Source organism: Pleurodeles waltl, chromosome 1_2, assembly GCF_031143425.1.
Source record: "Pleurodeles waltl isolate 20211129_DDA chromosome 1_2, aPleWal1.hap1.20221129, whole genome shotgun sequence".
In the NCBI taxonomy this organism is placed as follows: domain Eukaryota; kingdom Metazoa; phylum Chordata; class Amphibia; order Caudata; family Salamandridae; genus Pleurodeles; species Pleurodeles waltl.
The window spans coordinates 319,822,877-319,839,323 of NC_090437.1; the positions used below are offsets into that span (position 1 = coordinate 319,822,877).

General features: G+C 50.4%; 1 protein-coding gene across 4 annotated transcripts in view; it reads left to right on the forward strand.

Annotated features, from left to right (window-relative positions):
• Positions 1-4,715: 4,715 nt before the first annotated feature.
• Positions 4,716-16,447, forward strand: part of NFIB (nuclear factor I B) — a 362,435-nt gene continuing 350,703 nt past the window's right edge. For 2 of the 4 annotated variants that reach the window (XM_069238864.1, XM_069238898.1), the window contains exon 1: positions 4,807-5,269. In XM_069238864.1, coding sequence (XP_069094965.1) covers positions 5,252-5,269 — 18 coding nt within the window. In that variant the 5' untranslated portion in view covers positions 4,807-5,251. Of the gene's footprint in view, positions 5,270-16,447 lie in introns of all 4 variants that reach the window. The other 2 variants (XM_069238881.1, XM_069238917.1) reach the window with 2 other exon arrangements.

Below are 16,447 nucleotides of genomic sequence, written 5' to 3' on the forward strand. Positions count from 1 at the left end.
TTTTGCAGGTGAGTTATTTCGCTTTTCATGAACTCCTCCTTGTTTCCCTCTTTCGTTTGCCCGGTACACTTGCAACTGTTCTAATGTCCACCTATTTTTTTGCGTTTTAATTTTATTTTCTCTCTTCATTTGTATGCATTTGTCCTTGTTTTTTGTGCTTCCTTCCTTCGTCTGCTTTTCCTCCTTCTTTCCATTAATTGATTTCTTGCACATATTATTTCCTTTTCTATGTTATTTCGTCTTTTCTTATGTGTATCCTTCTTTCCAGTTCTCCCTTCATGTTTCTTCCCCTCCTTTTCATTAATTCTGGCGTAGTTTATTTACAACTCGTTGTCATTTGTCCTTTCATTGTAGTCTTCCTCTTTCTTTCTGGATTTTTTCCTGCTCCGCAGTACCGTATTTCGTTTTTCTCTTCCTGTTTTTCTCATTCTTTCCTTCCCTTCTTTCTTTTGTTGTCCCCTCTCCCCCGCTGTATTTGTCTCTCGCCTTCCTTTCTCTTCCCTCCCACTCTTCTTTCTTGTTCTGTTTCTTCTTTCCCATGCCCTCCCTAGGTTACTACTCGAAAGCCGTTTACTTAAGTGCTGGATGCCATCCCGCCTGTGGGTTCGTATACAAAGACCACATTGAGCAGTGAATGCCAGCTCGTCCGTGAAATGGAAGTGCTTCGTGTGAAGTTACAATCACAGTACGAACAGCCCCATTGCCCCCCCCCCCCCCCCCCCCCCCCAACACACACACAGGCAGCGCGGTTTCCAACACTCTGGTCAGGGCCCTCACACATGGCCATGTCGGCACCAAGTTCTTTTTAAACCTCCCCACCCGACCCGGGGCGCTGGTGCCAACTCTCTCGGAGTGATCACTGGCCTCAGCCTGAGAGGCATGAAGCCAACAGAGTCCTTGGGAGGCTGGCACTGCCTCTCTCACGGTAGCCATTCTGTGGGCAGCGCCTTTTTACACACACTTTGAGAAAGCAGGAGTTTTTGGTCCTGATCTAACACCAGTGCCAGCTTTGGATGGGCATATGCCCTCCTGGATTTAGCTCTGCGGGGCATGGAGCTAGCAGTGCTCTTCGGAGCTGGCACTGCCCTCTCACGGTGGCCACTCGGTGGACTGAATCCTCACACACACGCAGTGTGGCAGAGGGATGCCTCCGCCGTGACCGGTCACCGATGCCAGTTCTCTCTGGGCAAAGTGGAAACTGACCCCAAAAACGGAGAGGCGTAGCGTCAGCAGCGCACCTGAACTGTGTCCATGACCCGTCAGCCTGGCCTGTTTTGGGTAGCTGGTGGGCACTGACAGGTGTGCGCGAGATTTGGGGTGTAAATGGAATTACCCTGCCCAGGGCGCTGCTCCATATGGATGGAATTAACCAATTTCTTTCATATCCTATAATTACCACCTCACTTCAATACGTGATTTCGGAACTAAACGTGAAATATTTGCTTCTTTAATCATTTTTTTTTTTATAATCGACATTAGATTTTGTGGAGGAACCACCAAAGTAATTTTAATTTACACCAGCGCGGTCAGCCGCGCACCCTAATGCCAGAACGTCGCTGGCATGTGAATGCAGCAGGTGTTGTGTTTATTTCAGTGCAGATATTTATGACTCAAAATTATAAAGCGAGAGGGGCAAACTCGCTCGCTGCGGCCTGAGAGTTCCCATTCCAATCCCCGTCTCCCGAAATGAGCCTTTACATATGGCCCAAAGGCTGCCTTTCCACCAAGTATTCTCTTTTTTCGGGGGGTCCCGCGCGTCAAACGCATTCAGAGAGCCCCGAGCTCGGGCTGTCCCAGGAAGCGTGTCCCACATGAAACAGGACTAGGGACAAACAGAAACACGCGAAGCCCCTTCCACGTCACTAAAGGCAAAATACCCCGTGTGCAGCCTGGGGTAGAGAGAACACATTATATTTCTTCGAAGCATGTGTAAATATTAATATGAGACTGTAACTACAATAGGCAATTATTAAATAACGTGCCCACTGCCCGGTGGAGATTCATAGGCGCTGCTGTGCAGTTATTGTGGTATGAAAGGGGCTGCGGGAGTACGCGCCACGCCAAGAGACGGACAGACAGACAGAACGTACTTTCTATACCAAGAGAAGCCACGAGGACGGGCTCGCGGCCGGGGGGGGCGTGGCCACAGACAGACGGCCGGACACGGTGCCTTAGCACAGGTTCCACTGCCAGGGAAACTAATCAATAACCGGTGGGTTCACCGGGCGCTCGTGCGCCGCGCGAGACCGTCTGTCCGCGGGATTCGCTGTTGGGATTTCGGACAGGTGTGCGAGGAATATTTTTCTGTACACGCCGGGTGCGTCTCAGTTTAAAAAAGTAACACAATGGGTGGCTATTACTTCCTATACTGTGCACCTGTGTCAACATGAAACCTGTCACGAAATCTTGTGTAAGTGACTACAAACGGGTATTATTTTATACTCATTAATATAGAAAGCGAGATGAGGTTTTTCAGAGATATTCCGGTTCCGCCTACTTGTCTTCATATACTACTCAATACCGGCCTGCTCAAGAATAGGGTAATATTTACTGTGCTTTAGGAAAGGGTAGTATTTATACGATGGTATTTACATTGTTATCGAATACGGTAGTATTTATAGCGCTCAAAATAAGGCAGCATTTATACTGCGCAAGCATAGGGCAGTATTTACATTTTTCTTCAACAGGGTAGTACTTATACCGCTCAAAATAGAAATAATATTTATAGTGTTGTAAAATAAGGCAGTATTTATACTGCTCAGAATGTGGTATTATTTACAGTTTTCTAGAGTAGGGTGCTGTTTATCCTGCGTTGAATAGAGTATTATTTACAGTGTTTTACAATAGGGTAGCATTTATACTGCTCAAGAATATGGTAGTATGAACAATAGGACAGTATCGAGGGGTGTATATAGTACTCTCTTCTACAGCTAACTCGTCTTATGAGTAGTATTTTATTTTATAGTGCCATGTGAAGGTCCTTCCTACTTCGCAGTGCTACGCGGCAGCGCTAATGTGATTGGCAGGTTGCCTGTAATTGGGCAGAGGGCAGTAGAGTAGTAGCATTACTGGATGTTAGCAACCCTAGTCCGCTCCCTTCTTTCGAGTGCAGGGTCACGCGTGAACAGAGTGCCAAGGAGCAGTGCCACCCAGGGCATGGTAGCAGCGACGAGGCTCTGTGGCCTGGCACTATACTGATGCCTCCTCCGGGTCACAGCGGCTGACCCAGTGCGGAGATGCATCTGCTGCACCAGTGATCCTCTGCACCAGCGTCGGGTCCTGCATCGCCTAGCCCTGTCCTAACCTGCAAGCGCGTTGAAGCCTGCGCTGGTCGTTAAGTGAGGTTGTGATTTCTAGGCGCTCACAGGCAGCCCCCGTGGCCGTGAACTTAATTTGAAGTCTTAGACTCTCACAAAACAAGCCATGGGTTTTAAACATGCTGGAGCTCTGGACTGTCACCCGCTTCGAAGGTGCAAGGCGCGATGTCGCGCTCTGAGCTGGCCCAGATGTACAATTATTTGATGAACTTCTTTTAGAGAACAGAAACACTCCAGAATCGAGAGGGGTTTGCAGAATTTAGCCCGCTCTACTCACCCCCCAGACTGGTCTGTGGTAAACACCATCTCTCCCTGACACAAGTGCACAAAGCGTACACCACAAGCTGCCCAGTTTACAGACTTTGTGATAGGGGGTGAGGAGCACTCCGCTCTTGCACGGTTTCCTTGTGCTACCCCGTGCTTTATGGGGGTTCGGCACCCATTACTGCATTACCAAGACTACACAATCAGCCACACAATAGGTTGAATGACGAAAGATAGACACAAAGAAAGCCACACCCACACCTATATATATATATATATATAAATGTATATATATATATATATATTTATATATATATATATAGAGAGAGAGAGAGAGAGAGCACAGACAGCACCCCACACTGCTCAATGACACACGTGTGGCCGCACACAAACATGTACATGCCACCTATATTAGGCTGACCATCGGGACCTTCAATAAACATAAACGAAGGAGTGTAAATTTACATCCACCAATGGACACAGAATAATTTAATGGACAGTGTTTATTAAAATAGAAGTTCTAGACAAAGTAGCACTAAGGGGAAATAAAGGCAATTTTTACACACAATATTATCTATGTTAACACAATTACCTTCTGCTCGGGGCTGCTCTCTAATTCTTCACTGAAACGCGTGTATATTTACCTCCGACTCTGTTTAGTCGATACTCTAAAAAACAGGACGTGTGCTAAGTTTATTGGTCGAACAAATGCTGAAAACGGGACAACCCCGGCAAATCCGGGACGCCTGGTCACGCTGCCCTCTATCAAACACCCCACACTGTACAAATATCATCGGACAACAGCTGGCAAAACACACGCAGAAATACACTAAAACTCCAAGGCACATTTTTGACGCCGAGAGACACTCTGCGACACTACTACTTGTGCACTGTCTCTCTTCCCTCAGTTCACTCACTCATTGTGCTGTCTGACCCGGCTGGCCTCGCGCCTTGACGTCTCGGTGCCCTCTCCCTGTCCCTCCCATCTCTGATCCACCATGAATATGCAGGACCCCCTCCTCCCCACTCGCCGTGGCAGATCTCTGGTAGCCTGCAACCTCCTCGGCAGCCACTAGGGGGTGCCGCGCGCTGGAGCCAGCACCGAGAGAGCGAGGGGCGGAGGTGGCTCTATGCGGGGGAGTGAGCTGAGGGAGCCCCTGCCTGCGGAGGGAGGGAGCGCCCGGAGCCTCCCGGGCCAATCACAGCCCCGGTGGACGGAGGCCAAGAGCGCAGGCTGCGGCGGGGATCTGCAGAGCCGGCCCGAGAGGGGGGCAGGAGAGAGGCGCAGAGAGACGAGGAGGAAAAAAAACGCGCACCGCCAGCAACTGCACACAGACCAGCCCAGCCCCAAAAAACGCCTCTCCTGGACCGCGTTCAAGTGAGCAGCTGCAGCCCCTGCAGGAGCCGCTCCGGATCTCAGCCCGCGAGGAGAGCCTGGGAGCAGGGAGGGGGCGGCCTGGCCTCACCCACCCCCGCCTTTCACAGGATTTCTTTTCCGGTTCACATTTTTTTTTTTTTAATTGCCAGAAAGGGAAAACGCCACAGACTAAAGGCCACTCGTGGAAGTAAATAACAACAAAAAGCAGCCTTTAAGAAAATCACAAACACTGCAACCTAAAGCTATGTGAAGCCCCCAGGCCTGTGCTGTGTCCAGATTTCAGGATTCCTTAATGCAGTACAGTGCGATGGTATGTGCCCGGGGTCTGATCCGTGTCCATGTGCTGGTTGTTTATTGCTTTGAGCTGTGCATTCACATGCAGCCTGTTTGTACGCATACGTCCCACGGGGGCAGGGTCTGCGGTCAGAGGTGTTGAATTGCTCGCCTGTGCTTTTGCGTGCTCTTGGCCGACCCTCTGTCTGGGTCACATCGCACTCTTTTGTGCCAGGACCCGTGGATGTTGTTGAGCTTGCGCCTGAACTTGGCACATTTTCTTGCGCTAACTTTTGCTTCCCCCCTTCCCTCTTTCCTCCTCCCCCTCCCAGCCTCTGCCTGGCGGCTGGCAGCGGCAAGCTGTGAGTGTGCGCCCCCTGGAGGGCGGAGGCCCGCTCTGCGTCTCCGCCTCTGTTGGAATGTGCAGTGTCTGGCTTCCGCTGCGGCTGGCCGGGGCGGATGGGGCCACTCGCCTCGCCGTCCTGCCGGCCCGTGCGAGCCCGTCGCTGCTCCCCGCACTACCGCATTGTTGCACGGTGGGAGGGAGTGGCCCTCATTCCTGCAGCGAGGCGGCTAGCGCTGGGCCCTGGCGGAGGAGGGTTCTATGCGCACCCCAGTCTGACACAAGTGTTTCTCTGCAGATCTGGCAGTGTCGTGATTCTCGGTTTGTCGCTCTCGCTTGCATGAGTTTTTGGAAGGGAGGGCAGTGGTTTGCTGGTCAGATAGTTGGTTTTGTGTCGCTGCTCGAAGCATGTGACAGGAGGTGTGTAAGTCTGTTGACTCTTTGCTTGGAGATATTCCCGAGTTATCAAGTTTTGTGACTTTTTTGTGTTCGCTTTGTGCAAGCTCGTTTCCATGTTGTACGTACTTTGAGAGGGAGTTGGTTCCTTTATTGGCGACCTCGTGTGTGGCAGAATTCTAAGTCTATGGAATCTGTTCTTCAGGCCTGCTTTCTTGTGTTGTCAGTGGTGCCTGTGCTGTGCCGCTTCTGTTGTACAGGACAGCCGTGTTTTTCATGCTGTGCAAACAGGCCCTCCTCTTCCAGACTCTGCTGCCTTTGTTGTGACGGTCGGGTGTGTTATCTGCTGTGACTATGTGATATCTGTGTCGTGATTACCAGTTCCGCTTGTGCATTGTAAACATGTGATGCTAGTGCTTTGCAGGCAAAGCCTACATATGACTGTTGTCAGTCGATATTCTTACCTTGCGCAGCTAGACTCTGTGTTGTGTTTTGAATTATGTATGCACCTGCCCTGAGTGCAGCTCTGTGCTCATGTGTTGTGGGTGTTGTGAGTTGATTGTTCTTCTTTCTTCCTCAGTTAAGGCCCCTATGTGTGTTGTGTTTTGAATTGTGCGTGCCTCCCCTAGGTGTAACTCTGTGCACCAATGCTGGGTGTCAGTGTACTAGGGGTTTGGAGGCTAACACTGCGCATGACTGTTGTGAGTCGATGGTTCTCACCATCCGCAGTTAGGCTTTGTATGGGTGTTGTGTTTTGAATTGTGTGTGTCTGCCCTGGGTGTAGCTCTGTGCAACAACGTTGGGTGTGTGTCATACTGCTTTAGAGGTTGACACTGCACATGACTGTTGTGAGTCCATTGCTCATACTTCCCCCCAGTTAGGCCCTGCCATGTGTGTTGTGTTTTAAATTGTGTGTGCCTGCCCTGGGTGTAACTCTGTGCACCAGTGATGGGTGTGCATGCGTGGTAGTGCTTTGGAGGTTGACACTGCTTTGGAGGTTGACACTGCATATGACTGTTGTGAGTCGATGGCACCTAGTAGCCGCAGTTAGGCCCTGCAATGTGTGTTGTGTTTTGAATTGTGTGTGCCAGCCTTGAGTGCATTTCTCTTCTGCGTTGTGGGTGTGTAAGTCGGGGGGTGCGTCTGTGGGAGCCGCCTCCTCCTGCGTGGGGGGGGGGGGCAGGGCCAGTCTGGGCCGCAGCACAATGCGCGGGTTCCTATCCATTAGCCGGCCTGAATGCGGGTGTGTGAGCACTTGGCAGCTCTCTGGCTCAGGGGGCGGGGAAGGCCCTCTTCACTCTGACACAAGATGCCGATGTGGCGTGATGTGAATTATTATGAGGGCTGTGAAGGCGGCCGTCTCCGCCCCCTCCAGCCGCCGCAGAGCCTGCCATTGAACTTGAGACGGGACAGACAAGATCTTCCAAGTTTTTTTTAAGTACAGTAGCTGGCAAGGAAAAGGCGCCAAAACACACACGATTAACTCGTGGGCTTCTCCGGCCTGGCCTCGAGCTATTGTCCTGACTAAAACTTTGCATCTGAGCTCGCGGGAGAACAGAAAGTAAACTTCAGAGCGGGGTTGGAAAAGCTGTCAAAGCGCCCAAAAAAGGAAAGCTGCTGAATGTTCTGACTTGGAAAGTCGAGTTTACAATAGTACATTTTGCACTGGGCCGAAAGCAGAGCGCCCGTGAGAACGTCTTTGTTGCTGCTTCTGCAGTAAAAAGAAAGTCACCAGGTTTAACCGATGCGCCGCTCTCGGGAAAGCGTTCGCACCGGGGCAGCTACCTGGCATAATGATTTCACGTTACTTACTTGCCTACTTACCAGCAAACAAAAGTCGATTTTACCGCATATATATTTTTTATCTTTACTTAGGACAAAGGTGCTAACAATATTTTTTTCTGTGCTTTATATACTTGCAAAACTGTATACAGTGAAAGTTGATACAGTCTGGGCCTTTTTATTTGCGTTTTTTTTGCGTTATTGCGATTTACGTTGTTGCAGATCCTGTTGTATCTTTGGGGTTACGCTCCATTTTACTTTTTGTAGCAGAACGCAGCTAGATGTGCGCAGACTTTGAAGCGTTAAAATCAGTTTTTTTATTTTATATAAAATTTTGAATTGGGAGAATATTTGTACAATACTTGGCAATCTGAACTGGGTGATTTGTTGTTTTAGGTTTCAGTACAGCACTGGAACCTGCAGTGTACTCATGAAAACACTTTACCCGGATGGACTTAGGTGTAAAGAGATTTAGCAATGAACATAATTCTTTTGGTGGGGTAGTTGGAATTTGGTGAAGATTGGCGGGGGAGGGGGTGGGATTGGGGTGTCAAGTGTAACCTTTGTGATATATATATATATATATATTTATATATATATAGCAAACATGTTACACGGGGCAAAGGTTATTTATTCGCAGTACCAATGTTTTTTTCTTCCAATGGGCTAATCTAACCACTTACTGAACCCCTGCAGCTACCGAGGTTCGTTCGTTCTATCTATCTATCTATCTATCTATCTATCTATCTATCTATCTATCTATCTATCTATCTATCTCCTCAGGAGTTTCAAAATCAATAGTTCACACAGGAATCTTCCCAATATTTTTGATATGTTGCCTCTGTAGTGTATCACAAGGTGCCATTGTAGGACCATATTTGGGAACACTGCTGTTTACAGCGCTGTGAAGACACAAGCGTTACAGCAACAACTTGTGTTAAACTTTTATGAACTTCAGGTGGGCCTATAAAATATGGGTCATTTATACGCACAGTCGTAGGCTATGTGGCCCACGTTAAAGTGTACCCCGCTGTATTTTCTCGCTCATTGTACGCTGCAGCTCATTGTCAATGTTTCTATAGCAGCCCTATCATCTTTTTCTTTGTAACTTACGTGAGATGGACCCTTCCCTTGGGCTTTGCAGTACCGTCACACCTGCGGTGCCTGGGGGTGGCACCCCACAAAAGCTCTGTGGGGTGCCCAGCAGAATCACGGAAGTCGCTGTCGTGGCAGTGTTAGCTAGTGCTTCTCTTCTGGCCCTTTCTGCATGTGTGTTCTCGGTGGGACGGCCGACGTGTCTGGGAACCCCGGCGCTGCGTGCAGCTTTCAACCATCTGTGTGAGGCAGGGCTTTCTTGGAAAGCAGAGGGTACCCGGGACTCGCCTTTTTTTACAGTGTCGCGTGCGCAAAAATATAGGAGTGGGTGACGCGAGATTTGCGCTCAGTGGAGACGGTTTATTGGGCGCAAGGTTTTCGCTTGTTTTCTGATTTTGTAGGCGGCAAAGAGTTGGAAATGCACGCAGTGCGCCCGCAGACGTTATGTGGGATCCCATGAACTCAGTAACGCGTGGATAGCCGCAGATTGTGTTGAAGTGCGTATGGTGACTGGGTGGCGTGTCGGTTCCGTGGCCTCTGGATGCAGCTTGTACTTGGAATGTTAACGCCCGGTACCGGAGCGGTGTGAGCAGGGGCGGCCCCGCTGACTCGTGGGGGGGGGGGATTTATTATGTCCCCTCTTCCAGGGGCATATTGCCTTCACTCTGTGGCGTAAATAGGGTTACACTGCTTTCAATCTGTGACGTAAATAAAAAAGTACATTGCATTTACTCTGTGGCGAAAAGGGGGGCACCTTGCTTTCACCCTGTGACGTACAGAGGGGTGCATTTATTTTACCCTGTGGCGTACAGAAGGTTGCATACCTTTTAGTTTGTGATTCTAAGACTATCATACATGATGTGAATAGAGGGGTACAGTGTTTAAGTCTGTAAATAGAGGGGTACATTTTTTTAAGCATACCTCCTAAACCATCGACTTTCCAAGGAAGGTGAGGTAGAGCGGTTATGGCGGTTGATTCTTTTGAAAAGAATGAACGTTATTTTTTGGGGAGATTTAGGGAGGTTTCCAGGATGCGGGGAGCGGGGCTTGTGATCGCTTATAGAGTAAAGACGAGTCCAAAGAGGACAGCGTCGAATCAGGGTGAGTTTAGGGCTCTGCTTAAGCTGTGGTGTAGAAGACACGTTGCTTTCACTCTGGATAAGAGGAGTGCTCCACTTTCACCCAGTTAACCGAGAGTTGCATTACTTTCAGGTTGTGACTAGAAGGGTATGTTGTTTTCTCTGTGATCTAGAGAGGTGCGTTGCTTTCATTATGGGACTATATGGATACATGACGTTTACGGGTGGGCATAACTTGCGTAATTTGCTGCAGAGTAATTATGCAGCATTATAGCAAAATTACAAGAGATTGAGCAGAATTACACAAGTGGTGGAGCCCTTCATTTAACTCTATTTTCTTAGTGCAAAATGCACTCTTGCGCCTAAAATGAACCTGAGTATGCATATTGTGCTAAGAAAATAGCTCTAAATACAACAGAACAGAAACAGCAGCAGCAGCCAGCAGCAGCTCATAGTCTGTTCCTGTGCTCTTGGGTAGGCATTTTCCCCCCAAAATACTCTAAGTTACAAGAATATGCACAATCAAGTAAATGTTGGTAACTTTGTGTCAATAGAGTAGTGCAAAATTACAAAAAATACTCAAATTGCTCCGGGGTAGTTAATACTTCACCCGGGCCTAACGACCCAGGGAGTACCACTGAATCATTATTGGAATCCGAGGACCCCCATTCAGTCATTCTTGAAAGCCAGGACCTCGGCCTGAGTGTTTTTGATAATTTGAACTGCAAATGAATGCACAAAAAATACAGAAACAAACACCCATCATACACATCCACAAATTATGAAATAGGTTATGTAAAAAATCAGAATTTCTATTTTAAGAGGAAATAGGAGCTGTTCAAAATGTAATGGACGCCACTCTTGATCCATATTATATTCTTTTTCATCAGGATTGGGCCAGTGGCGTCAGATAGGCCCACGCAGCCCCTGCAGTACAGGGGAGGATGAGCTTCAGGGGGGGCCCTCAGCAGAGTAACCTGGCCTGACAGCTTCTGACTGAATCCACAGGGGGGGCCACTCCATTTAGTTTCCCAGGGTGGCTAGGGGGGGTCAAGTTTTGTTACGCTACTTGTTTGGACTGGGACAAAAAATAGGCCCAGGCACCAAAATAAAAGTGGCCCCCATTAGCCAAGCATATAGCTAAAAAAAAGTGAAAATGTCAGGTTAATCAACAGTAAAAACTGGTCCACCTGGCCATGAAACCAGTCCACAACTGCTCAAAAAACAATCCACCCAATGATGTGCCAGACAAGTCCATCGGGCAATGCCTGATTGTCCTATAGGCCAGCCCGACCCGACCCTGTCTTTGAGGCACTTGCACTTCCCCACGAATCAATATGAGGATGTTAACTTTATTTTTAACCTCCAATTTCAAATTCTTTCACATTTATAGAACATTTTACATTTTTTCAAATGTAAATTTTTCTTCTTTATTTATATGCTCTTTCGTAATCTGTTGATATTATGTAATGTTCCAAGCACCTGAGTAGGCGTCCCAGACCCCCAGGGGTCTTCAGACCACAGGTTCAGAACCGCTGATGTAGAGTATTCATTACTTTCATTCTGAGTCTGTGGGGTACATTAATTTCACTTTGCAGGGAGAAGAGTGTATCTCTTCCGCTCCGTGACCTATAAGAGTATAGTAATTTCACTCTATTACTAGAAGGGCCTTAAGCGCTTACGAGCCAACGTTATACCCGTCCATTTTCCTTATCTGGGACTCGTGTCCCCTCGCCGACCTCTTTGTTTGAGTGCGTAAACTGAAGTAAGGCGCCTTGAAGACATAAGCGGCACCTGGGTATGTAATGTAAAGGCATTTATAGAGCGCGCATCCTGTCTTTAGCATGGCCTTGCAGCACCCTGGCGCTAATTGACACTGCTGCATTAAGTGACTTGTAGAGGAGGATCTCACAGTTACGGCAACTGTGAAACCAGAATTAAAAGCCAGGTTTTGTCTATCCACTGTTAAGAAGTGGCCCACCAGACTCGGCCTCTTTCGAGTGAACTATAAAATAAAAGCGCACCAAGCTGCGCCATGGAAAGGACACCAAAACAAGAAAGAGCAACTCCTGGTTCATCCCGTCTGGTACGCCAAGTACAGCTCCAACGTGGCATCTGCCATGCCCGTAAATTGGACACCCTGCCCAGGGAATATGCGGGTCCGTCCGTCTGGAAACATCCAGTGTCCCGTGTTCAGCTGCGTCACAAGATACAGTTCTGGGCTTCAAGGCGCCTGACAGCTTGAGTGGTGATGCCTCAGGCTCCCTCACAGCCCCTGCACTCTTCACTCTCCTCGTGTCCTGCGCTGGGGGGCAGTTTGTTGCGGTATAGTTAGTGGTTCTGTGTAGCCGCTGGGAGGGCAGATTTGCACCAGAGAGAGGGGCAGTACCTCGTGGTTTGGGTTGTACTGCTCAGGGCAGTGGCGTAACAAAATTGGAGCCCCCTCTTGACAGAACATGGCGAGGACGCCCCCTGGACTCACTGAGGCCGGGAACTATGCTGAGGGGGATACCTAGAGTTCGCTAAACACCGCCCCCCTCCCCCCCTGGGCATTGCGGGTGCCTTTGTTTCGCCACCGACCTCCAGGTAGGAGCGCTGCTCTTTGAGACTTCTCCTTACACCTGCTTGGAACTCGAGTACCTGCACAGCATAAGCACGGTACTCACGTTTGTCGTGACTACACAGCCCTGTACCAAACACATGGAGGCCCTGAGCTTAGCATGTGCCATCCAGTCACAGGCTGTGCTGCGCCCGGGGCACGCGGTACCCCTTGGGCCGCGGAGGGATACACACCACGTGGGGCGCTGGTATCAGTGAGGGCCTTCTTTTCTTTGCAAACTAGCGGTTTTCGTCCCACGCGAGGAGGAAGTCGCGGTTCCCTATGAGCAGGCCGTGTTTGCATTCCCTGCCCACAGCGCTCCGAGGCGGGGCTCCGACGGCCACCCCAGTCATGCCCCCCGCCCTGGAGGAGGGTGGGGCGCAGGGCCCACCACACTCCTGACTGCCGGCTCTGGGGACAGGCTGGCGGCGCTTCAGAAAGTTGAGGTTTCGGTGGCAGTCATCCCAGGTCATGTTTTCATTCCAATAGCACCAAAGGCCCGAAATCCGAGATTGCGGAGCGCGTCGAGGCGTGCAGTGCCAAGATCCGCCCCCATGGTCCCCCGGCTCGGGGGGCAGTGATAGGTTTTCGGTAACTATTAGCGGGCCTTTCGGGTGACCTTGTCGTGCCTCAGGAGCGAACTTAATATCTGCACCAAATGGGGTGCGCGGGGCTTTACATGCACCCCTCCTCTCCGCGGCGAGTGGTGGCGACCTCAGCCCTCGCCCTGCCTTATTTCTAAACCCGCGAGTTTGGAAGTTTGGCGTGGCTAGTGGAAAGGTGGCTCCAGTGCACGTTAAAGAGTTTTATCGCATGGGTGGATGAGGAAGAGGCGCGTCGGGTCACGTGACCCGTGCACTGGGCTGCCATGACACCGACACCCATCGCACCTAGCCGTGGGGGTGCTTTTGATGACGTCAGCGATGCTGTGGGGTAGAAATGCAGTGAGGGCACCTGTAATGCAGTGAGGGTACCAGTAATGCAGCGAGGGCTCCAGTAATGCAGTGAGGGCACCTGTAAGCAGTGAGGGTACCAGTAATACAGTGAGGTCACCAGTAATGCAGTGAGGGCTCCAGTAATGCAGTGAGGGCACCTGTAATGCAGTGAGGGCTCCAGTAGTGCAGTGAGGGTACCTGTAATGCAGTGAGGGCTCCAGTAATGCAGTGAGGGCACCTGTAATGCAGTGAGGGTACCAGTAATGCAGTGAGGGCACATGGTGTGAGGGCACCTGTAATGCAGTGAGGGTACCTATAATGCAGTGAGGGCACCTGTAATGCAGTGAGGGCTCCAGTAGTGCACTGAGGACACCTGTAATGCAGTGAGGGCTCCAGTAATGCAGTGAGGGCGCCTGTAATGCAGTGAGGGTACCAGTAATGCAGTGAGGGCACCTGTAATGCAGTGAGGGCTCCAGTAGTGCAGTGAGGGCACTTGTAATGCAGTGAGGGCTCCAGTAATGCAGTGAAGGCACCTGTAATGCAGTGAGGGTACCAGTAATGCATTGAGGGCTCCAGTAGTGCAGTGAGGGCACTTGTAATGCAGTGAGGGCTCCAGTAATGCAGTGAAGGCACCTGTAATGCAGTGAGGGTACCAGTAATGCATTGAGGGCATATGCAGTGAGGGCACCTGTAATGCATTGAGGGCACCTGTAATGCACTGAGGGCTCCAGTAATGCAGTGAGGGTGACAGTTATGCAATTCGTGTGACGAAGGGACTGTTTAATGCATAATGCGGGAGACTTCCAGTAGTGCTGTGAGGGAGATGAAGGGAGTGACCGATGCCAGTGAAGGTGACATTAGAGTCCGTTAAGTGGCGGGGTTGGCGGTAACGCAGTGAGGATGAGCAAGGCAGCTCGGGTGGTTATAGCGGTGACGGAGTCTGTGACAGGTGATGTCAGCGTCATGAAGAACATGGTCACCCTCACTGGATTACAGTAATGCAAAGATGGTGACGTGAGAGTAATTGCAATGTTCTGAGGGTAGGAAGGCCTGGGGTTCGCATCACTGTAGTGAGGGTGGAGAACCTGTTCATTGGGGTGTTAATGGAGGCGGATGACGAAGGCAGCAATGAGGGTGCTGAAGCCAATGATGGGCCCGTTAATGTATGGAGTGAGTGACCGCCCTGCAGAGGGTGTGATAGTAACACAGCGAGTGTGTCGACGGCGGTGCGGGTGGCAGTAATCTAGTGAGGGTGACAGTAATCCAGTGAGAGGTGACAGCAGTGAGGGTGAAAGAAATCCAGTGAGTGATCACGGCAGTGAAGGGGCAGTAATCCAGTGAGGGTGATGGTGGCAGTAATCCAGTGCGGGTGATGGCGGAGTGACTGGGGCAGTAATCCAGTGCTGGTGATGGCGGAGTGACTGGGGCAGTAATCCAGTGAGGGTGATGGCGGAGTGAGGGTGACAGTAATCCAGTGAGAGGTGACAGCAGTGAGGGTGACGGAAATCCAGTGAGTGATTACGGCAGTGAAGGGGCAGTAATCCAGTGAGGGTGATGGCGGAGTGAGGGTGACAATAGTGCAGCCACGGCGACGCAGGCAGTGAACGTGAGGGCAGTGCAGTGCATGAAGCAGTAATGCAGTGCAGGTGAGAGTGGTGCTGCGGGCGGATGAAGGCAGTTGAGAGTGACAGTAATTAAGGTGGCGAGCCGGTGGGTCCCTAGTGCGTTCAAGGGGACGGTTCAGCGTGAACCCGCCCGGCACAGTCTGAGGAGGAGGGGTGCCTGCGAACAATGGCAGATTTGAATAATCTCCCTAGCGCCCTCCCCTGCTCCTTACACTCTCACGCCGCGGGCACGGAGGAGGGGGCGCAAGTGTCCCGGTCCCTTGGAAGCGCTTTAGAAAGAGGAGCCCAGCGCCTCTTCCTGCTGGCGTGGGAGGGGGTGAGAGCCCCCCACTCTGCTCTTTCCCACCGCCTGCCTGCAGCTGAGGTGGGTTATGAAGCGACGCACCCATTGAGTCTGCCGAGCGCAGGCAATGCAGCACCTGACACAAAAGTGGAATAAAAAACAGAAATAAAAACAAGCAGATGGGGAAATAGGACTTACTGAAAACTGACTGAAAGGAAAGCAATCATAGAATAAAACGGCAAAATGCGAGCACACAATGCACGGAATGGCAATTAAACAAGCAATGTAAATCAATAATGTACAGGCAAAGAAGCAAATAGACTGAACTAATACAGAGAACAAAGAATAATAAAATAATGGGTGAAATATAGGGGGAGTCAACAGTGGCATGACCCACACAATAAATACACAATTGAATCTGAATAAAAACAGTAAAATACAGCAAAATAAAAGATTTGAGGCACTTTAATTAATTGAGAAATGGGAAATTAATCAAAAAAGTAAAAAGGTCAAAATCATACAGAGAATGAAGAAAACAGTAAAAAAGTAAAGAGCGTAAAGGTAGAAAGGGTCGAGCGGGTCCCCGCGCCGTGACAGAGAGCCGGGCGGCGCTTGCAGGCTGCTGTGCGCGGCGCTCAGCTGAACCCGTCCTGCGTGCGGCCTCCCTCACCCTCCCTCCTCCCGGCCACAGACTCGTGCCTCTCCCCGGCTCCGGGCTGCAGAGCTGCGCCGCCCCAGGCTGCCCTGACCCCGGATAACCGCAGCGGCGGCATGGGAGGGGTGCGCCGGGCTCGCATCACAAGTGCGGCAGCAGCGTAGCTCTCCCGCCCGGAGCACCCCACCCACCCCGCAGCCATCACCTGCAAGGCCGTAAAGCTCCCGGGCACACCCACCCAGCACCGGTTGCGTGCCAAACCACACTTTTCGGTGATACTGTATATATAGATTGTTTGTATTAACTATTGCTGCTATCACCGAAAACTAAAAAAAGGGACGATTTGTGTCCAGATTGGGATATTTCCGCAGCAAATGGGATATAGGATTGTTGTAACAGAAGCTAAAATACCACCCCACCCCT